Below are 7,478 nucleotides of genomic sequence, written 5' to 3'. Positions count from 1 at the left end.
CATAGTGTAAGATAAAAATGTGGAAATAATCAGTGTTAAACCCACAAGACTGGATAAGATCATCAAGGAAAGAGAATGTGGACAGACTGCTGAGGAGAAAGCCGTAGAACCATGCATTATTTACAGGTCCGAGAAAGGAGAGGACACTGGGAAATAATACAATGGGGAGGGCAGGGATATCGCTGGAAAACTTAATGAAAGCTAGGGGAGGATAGTGTTTCAAGAAGAGAGTGAACAGCTTTGTTAAATGCAGTTGAGTCAAGTAGGATAAGGACCCAAAAGTATTCATTAGTTTCAGCAACACAGAGGTCATAGAAGAGAACATTTTTAGATTTGAGGAGTTGTTTCTTCATGAAGTGATTGAAATTATTGACATGGGAGGAAGGGACAAAGAAGCACATTAAACAACCAAAAGCATCCCACATTCCAAAAGCAACCAGGGAGAATGGCCTCCTCCGGAGGCACGAAAAATTCTGAATAGACTGTCTCCTTGTGGATACAAATGTAAGGGTGAGCACAAATTCAGCCAAATAATTTTGTTGCTATAATCTTAATATGATTATTCATAGTTCTTTTATATTCCTTTTTATAGTGATGCATTACAACTACTCAATAGAATATCCAGGCTAATACCTAAGTGGTGATCAGCCTATTATAAACCCTTGGAAAGGAAATCCTTATTATTAGCCCTTTTATAGGTTTCCAAATAAGTGGGAAGAGGTTTACCTATATGATTATTTTCCATGATCTACTTATGTATTCATTCATTCAAATAATCCTTTATTAAATATAACCACTGTATATAAGGCATCATTCTAAGCTCAATGGAAATACATAAGTAAAAGTATCTGAGCAGTTGAGTATTTTCCAAAACTTGGCGTTTATTTTGGAAGTTTCAATACCTAAAGTAAATCACATAATTTATGTAAGTTAAAGAAAATACTTTTATTGGTACAGCTTAAATTTTCTAGATATGCAAGCCTTCATGAATATATGCTTATCTCCTTATTTAAAATTGACTATCAATCACTTAACATTTGTTAGGGACTAGTTTTCTGAAATGTGTCCAAATTACTTTTTTATTCCCATGAAAACAAGGTGTAGTGCTCCCTTTCTAATGATATAGTGAAGTCAAGAGTTTATTTCTTATCAATATTTGCTAGAGCAGTACTGTAGCATGTAATTTGCACACTCACGCTTTTAAGATGAAGTTTGAACTTTATATTTTAGTTCCTCCAGTCATTAGCCCTCATCTAAAGGAGTATGTTACTGCTGTGGACAAGCCCATCACCTTACCGTGTGAAGCAGCTGGGCTCCCACCGCCTGACATTACATGGCATAAAGATGGGCGTGCAATTGTGGAATCAATCCGCCAGCGCGTCCTCAGCTCTGGCTCTCTGCAAATAGCGTTTGCCCAGCCTGATGACGCTGGTCAGTACACGTGCATGGCAGCCAACGTGGCGGGATCGAGCAGCACCAGCACCAAGCTCACCGTCCATGGTAGGTTGTTGAACATGACTTATTGCAGTCTGCTACACTACCATGGCAAAGAGAAAAGGCTGCTAAGTGCAAATATGATGGAAGTCAAAAACCCTTAAACTCAGTAATCCAAAGTGTGTGGAGGGGTGTGTAGGTGCACTTCAAATCTGTATTCTGTAAGCTGTGTTTACACGTGTGCGTGTGCACACAGGTGTGTGAGAGAGAAAGACATATTTTATTAATATTTCCAGGATTTTTAATGTGTTGCTGGTACCCTCTCATATTGTGATGACTTGGCTTATGCGGAGTCTGTGTTTTGTGACTTTTCTGCTTTACTTCTCAAGCTTCAAGTCATCTTGGTTCAAAATGAATCACCGTATGACCTACACTGTACTGTTTGACCCTAATGAGAATTAGGAGATCTATTTGATTCATTAAAGTGGACAAATATTTACATGTACATTTTTATAACAGAAATACATCCTGTTTTTGTATTAAGACAACTAACAAAATATGGAAAAATCAGCATTGAAATATTTTTAGTTTGTATTGTGTATTTTGACTAAGGAAAGAATCCCTATTAATATCAGTGGTAGGAAACAATAGCAGATTAAACTGCTTCCAACCTCTATTTTCAGAAGTAATTTTTATTATAATAAGGAGTTTCTGCTTTTTCATTTTTCAGAAATTTGTGAAAACTGTTTTTATTTTTCAAGAGTATTTGAATTTTCTATAACTTTGTAGTAACAGAGACCATTTCAAGTGGAAACATTTTGGTTGAATACATAATTTAGCCAAAATTAAAAATCACTATTTTTGAGTTTTCCAAATAACTCCTCTGCTTTCAGTTAATGTAATTAAACTAATCCATGTACACTATCCATTTGCCTTCAAATAAATAATACTCCTTCTTTTCAAGTGTCTGTAAAAACTTTACCAAAATTTACCATATACTAAACAACAAAGAAATTAATGTTTCAAAAAGGTAAACCATAATTTCTACCCACCATGAAATAAAGCTAGAAATTTGTAATGAACTTTTAATGCCAAAACCCCAAACCCAGACAACTTTAAAGAACACTCTTCCAGCCAAAAACTAGATCAAAGAATATTTTTCTATTTTCAGATGATTTAGAAAATAAAGACACGACATATCAAAATGTACACTGTGTGGTCAAAGCTAAAATCAATATAAAGACATAGCCATAATTCTTTCATTTTTAAAAAGAAAGAACTGAAGTAAATACACTAATGCTGCAAATTTGTATCTTCTAACAAAAGACAAATAGCAACCCAAGGAATCCACGATAGAGGATAATGAAACTAGAGCATGAATTAATTAAAAATGAATATTTGTGATGCATCATTGAGCAAAATCAATGTTTGTGTTTCCCAAATTATCTGTAATGTTTATATAATGTTTGTATATATAATCATATAATCACAAAGGATAAAAAAATTGACTGCTATTTTAATTGAAAGCAGTTAATTTAACTGAAAGTAGCTAATTAAAGTTGATATGACAATTTTATTTTTGCTAAGGCTGACTGTTCTCCTGTCACTCTTTAAAATGTCATTAAGGTAGGTTCCCTTCTATCTGATTTGTTTGAATAATTCCAAATTCATTGTTTTGGGAAGGGAGTGTATTTCTACTTTTGAGCCAATAATTCTTAATACTTTTTGTCTTTTCTTTAGAAGTAACTATCTTACTTCTAAGTCCAATAGAGTATTTTTTATTACACTAAAATATTCAGTTCATCTCTATGCTGCCTAAATTCTAGTTAAAAATTGAGTCCCAAGAAGTATTTGCTACTATAATGTGCAAAGTTATAAAGTCACTATGAAAATTTCCTCTGACAGTGTAAAAACTGAATTAAATGTCTTGGTCTGGTTTACATTCATTGTAACATGTAAAATACTGCCGTAAGTATTTTTTTCTACAGGCACTTTGTGACATTGGATATTGGGTGAGTGTTTTGTAGTGTTTTATGGTGACTATTATTAGTTCCTCCTCACAATATTATCTCTGAGACAAATATAGCAGTTATACAACCATAGAAGCATTTCTTGGTTTTGTTGTTTGTTTTACTTCACTACAATAAACAGAAGTAAGTCAAAGATGGAAAAGTCAGGAAGCCAAATAAAATATAAAGAGCTTCCACCCAGTTCTGTCATTTGCTCAGAAACTAAATGTAAATATATTCAGTAAGTTCAAATACATTAGAATTATTGCTAGTACCAAAAATATGCTTACTTTCATAGCAGGAAGCAAATCAATACCTTCAGAGATGTTCATTTTTAGTATTTCTAGCAGAATTAGCCTCAAAAGAATTTTTTTTGTGTTAACTCTTCATAGTACCACCCAGGATCAGAAGTAAAGAAGGACACTACACGGTCAATGAGAATTCACAAGCCATTCTTCCATGCGTAGCTGATGGAATCCCCACACCAGCAATTAACTGGAAAAAAGACAATGTTCTTTTAGCTAACTTGTTAGGAAAATACACTGCTGAACCATATGGAGAACTCATTTTAGAAAATGTTGTGGTAAGTTTAATGGCCATGAACAGATACGTTAAGCCAGATTGTAAATTTGCTGTTATACTTTAGTAATTTAGCATGAAAGTATATTCTTTAATAATTAAAGAAAATATTCTTGGGACATTAAAGAAAATATTAATTTAAAAATTAAAATATTAAAGAAAATATGTCCTATGAATGAGAATAGTATTTAACAGATAACAGGAACTGATAAATGCCCTCCTTCTGAAATTATTTTATGTTTGTGGAAATATATGTTGATCAGGACAAATTTTAAGTGCCTGTGCCATATTCTGTGCTCTTAACTTTATATGGCAATAATAAGCATCTAAATAATTGTAATTTTTATGCTATGTTTTCAATTATTTAGTACTTCGAAGCAAAAAAAAATGTTAAACTTTTTTAAAAAAGAAAAATAGTCTATAATATATGTCTTAATGCAATCAGAAGCAGTCATTAATTCAACAACTATATATCGAACAACTAGCACTGGTTAGGCACTAGGAATACATCAGGGAACAAAAGAATCAAAGATCTTTGCCCTCATGGAGTTTATTTCTAGAGGAAGGAGATGATAAAAACTAAGAATAATTTTAGTCAGAGGAAAATAAGTCAGAAGAAAAAAAAAGGTGGCATGAAAAATAAAAGAGAGAGGTCAAGGTGTCAGGAGTTGGAGTAGTGAAGGTGACAGTTGTAAATAGGGTAGAGTAAGCCCTCTTTGGGAAGGTGACATTTGAGCAAAACTTCAAGGAAGTGAATTAGCCAAGCAAATATCTGGAGGAGCAGACCGGGGGACAAAAAAAAAAAAAAAAAAAAATAGGCAGAGCAAAGAACTTGAAGTGGAAACATGCCCAGTATATTTGAAAAACAGGAGGCCGGAGAAAGCAAAGCAAAGAATGAAAGGAGAAAGAAGTCAGTGAGAAACGGAGGCAAAATCATGTCGAGTCTTACAGGTCATTGTAACAATTTTACCATTTACTCTAAGTCAGAAACCATTGCAGGTTTTTGATCAGGGGAGCCATGTTATCTGCTTTATATTTTTAAAGGGTTATGTTGGCTGTTGTGATGAGAATAGATGGTACGGAGACAAGGACAGGAGCAGCAAGACCTGTTGGGAAGATGTCTGGAGGCAGATAAATGATAAAACTCAAACCAGGGTGTTAGCAGAGAAGAGGCAGAAGTAAGGTTCTACATATACTTCGAAGCTAGCATTTTCTGACAGATTGCAAGGAGGGTGTGAGAAAAAAAAAATAAGAGGTGACTCGAATGTTTGAGACCAAAGGTATGAATGATTGGATGGATGAAATAGCCATCAGCTAAGATGGTGAAGGCTACAGGTGGTACAGGAAGGGGCCATTGGAAGGAATTGGGAGCTCAGTTTTGGGGCATGAGTATGAGTTTTAGGCATCAGAGCAAGGAGTTAGAAGAAGAAGTTCAATAGAATTCGAGTTTGTAAGAAAGTATCAGTATCTAGGTTTGAGATACTGGTAGTCATCAGCATATAGTTGGTATTTAAAGCCATAGCACTGTATGAGATCACCAAAAACTTGAGTACAGATATAGAAGAAAAGAGGACCAGAGGCTGAGCCCTCTCGCATGCCAACATTAAGATGTTAATGTTGAGGGGAAGCCAGCAAAAAAGTTGGAGAAGGAGAAACCAGTGAGATAGGAGGGAAAGTAGGAGAGCGTAGTGTCCTGGAAGCCATGTAAAGGTGGTTTCGCATAGAAAGGACTCATAATTGTGTCAGATGCTACAAATGCATCAAGAAAAATGAGTGCTGAGAGCTAGCCATTGAATTTAGCAAATGATGCTTCAGAATTGCAGGTAATAGTGCCCTTTCTCTTACCATTTCCTCTGATGCTTCTGGTGGTCTTTGGTACCACCTTACTCAGAGAGCCAATTATGCTGTCAAGTTGCTGTGAGCTTTTGGGATTGTTCGCTCTTTATTTGTGCATTGCAGAGCAGCAATACACTTGATATCTAGTAAACCACAGAATCTACAGTTTTTGAAATCTTACCACTGTAAAATGATTGTTATTGTTCTGAACGGTATGGGCTTATGTTTAAACTCCTACATATTTTAAATTATGTAATGCAAAAGCTAACCTGATGGTTAAAACTAAAAGATGGACATTTAAATCGTCTTTGGATATGAGAGTTCCTTGAGGGCCTAGCTATGCAATCTGATGTCTTTTATATACTATGATATATGACTATGAAACTTTAAATGCTACGGTTTTTTTTAATTTTAGCTGGAGGATTCTGGCTTCTATACCTGTGTTGCTAACAATGCTGCAGGTGAAGATACGCACACTGTCAGCCTGACTGTGCATGTTCTCCCCACTTTTACTGAACTTCCTGGAGATGTGTCATTAAATAAAGGAGAACAGCTACGATTAAGCTGTAAAGCAACTGGTATTCCACTGCCCAAATTAACATGGACCTTCAATAACAATATCATCCCAGGTTGGTCATTTAATTCCCAAGAAGTGAAAAAATACACGTATGTAGAACTCTAGGCCAGGCTCTGTTTCCTCCAGCTGTGAAAATTAATTGAAGAGTAACAAGTGAAGAATTGACTGCTTTAAATTCTGTAAAATGTGTGCCTCTGCTTGGATTTTACCCTCTACCTAATATGTATGTGCTGTTCCTTCTTTTGGAAGGATAAGTTGAACACTGGGCCATATGTTGCAGGTTATAAGTAGCTTTTTTAACCTAAATATAATTCCCTCTACCCCATGAGAAGGCAGTATTGTTTTTATAGGCACCTAAACTTACCCAGCTGGACCTCCTTCCTCATTGATCAATGGATTAAGATGGCCACTGTTGGAATCCTGAAGATTCACTTAATTTTACAGAGAAGAATTCTACTTCTCACTATTTGCATCAGCCTCTATTACAGTGTAGATTAATTTATGTAGAAAATTTCCACACTTACAAGTTAAGTTCATGTCTAGAACCCAGGAGCATCCATCCCTGGGTAAACAAATATCTACTTATTAGTTAGCCTTTGTCATCAGCATAAAGACATTGTCAATACTGAGAAACTATCCTACCCCAAAATGGAGTTCTGAAGTATTACATTATCATCATTTACTAAATCTCTTGCAGAAAAGTAGTAATAAGCTTGAGGGTTTTTTCCTCTTATAAAGTTATGTTAATACTGGAATTTATCAGCTGTGTTACCTTATTAACAACAATAGATCTCACTAAGGAAAAGATTAAAAAGTCTAGTCAATATTGTTTTCTGAAAGTGCAGTACTAATTTAGCTATTTAACTTTTAAAGGTTAATTTTCCACTTAATATTAATCAATAAAAGATTTTTAAAAATAACTTGAATGAGGAAAGCATGCAATGTAAGCATACATATTTAGATATGGACTGGTTTCATTAGAATTTTATTTTGTTTTAGGATTAGCACATTTACCTTATATTTTCTTCTAAATGTTATACATT

The 7,478-nt window shown here is 34.6% G+C and overlaps 1 protein-coding gene across 7 annotated transcripts in view; it reads left to right on the top strand.

Moving 5' to 3' along the window:
- HMCN1 (hemicentin 1) overlaps window positions 1-7,478 on the top strand; it is a 528,603-nt gene that overhangs the window by 466,206 nt on the left and 54,919 nt on the right. For all 7 annotated transcript variants that reach the window (XM_032291619.1, XM_032291616.1, XM_032291617.1 and 4 more), the window contains 3 exons: window positions 1,231-1,500; window positions 3,836-4,026; window positions 6,274-6,487. In XM_032291619.1, the coding sequence (XP_032147510.1) occupies window positions 1,231-1,500; window positions 3,836-4,026; window positions 6,274-6,487 (675 nt within the window). The remainder of the gene's footprint in view (window positions 1-1,230; window positions 1,501-3,835; window positions 4,027-6,273; window positions 6,488-7,478) is intronic.

This window comes from Sapajus apella, unplaced genomic scaffold (assembly GCF_009761245.1).
Source record: "Sapajus apella isolate SASKATOON/1434 unplaced genomic scaffold, GSC_monkey_1.0 scaffold25, whole genome shotgun sequence".
Taxonomy (NCBI): domain Eukaryota; kingdom Metazoa; phylum Chordata; class Mammalia; order Primates; family Cebidae; genus Sapajus; species Sapajus apella.
Note: the sequence above shows the minus strand (reverse complement) of the source record. Positions and strands in the feature narration are given on the sequence as shown.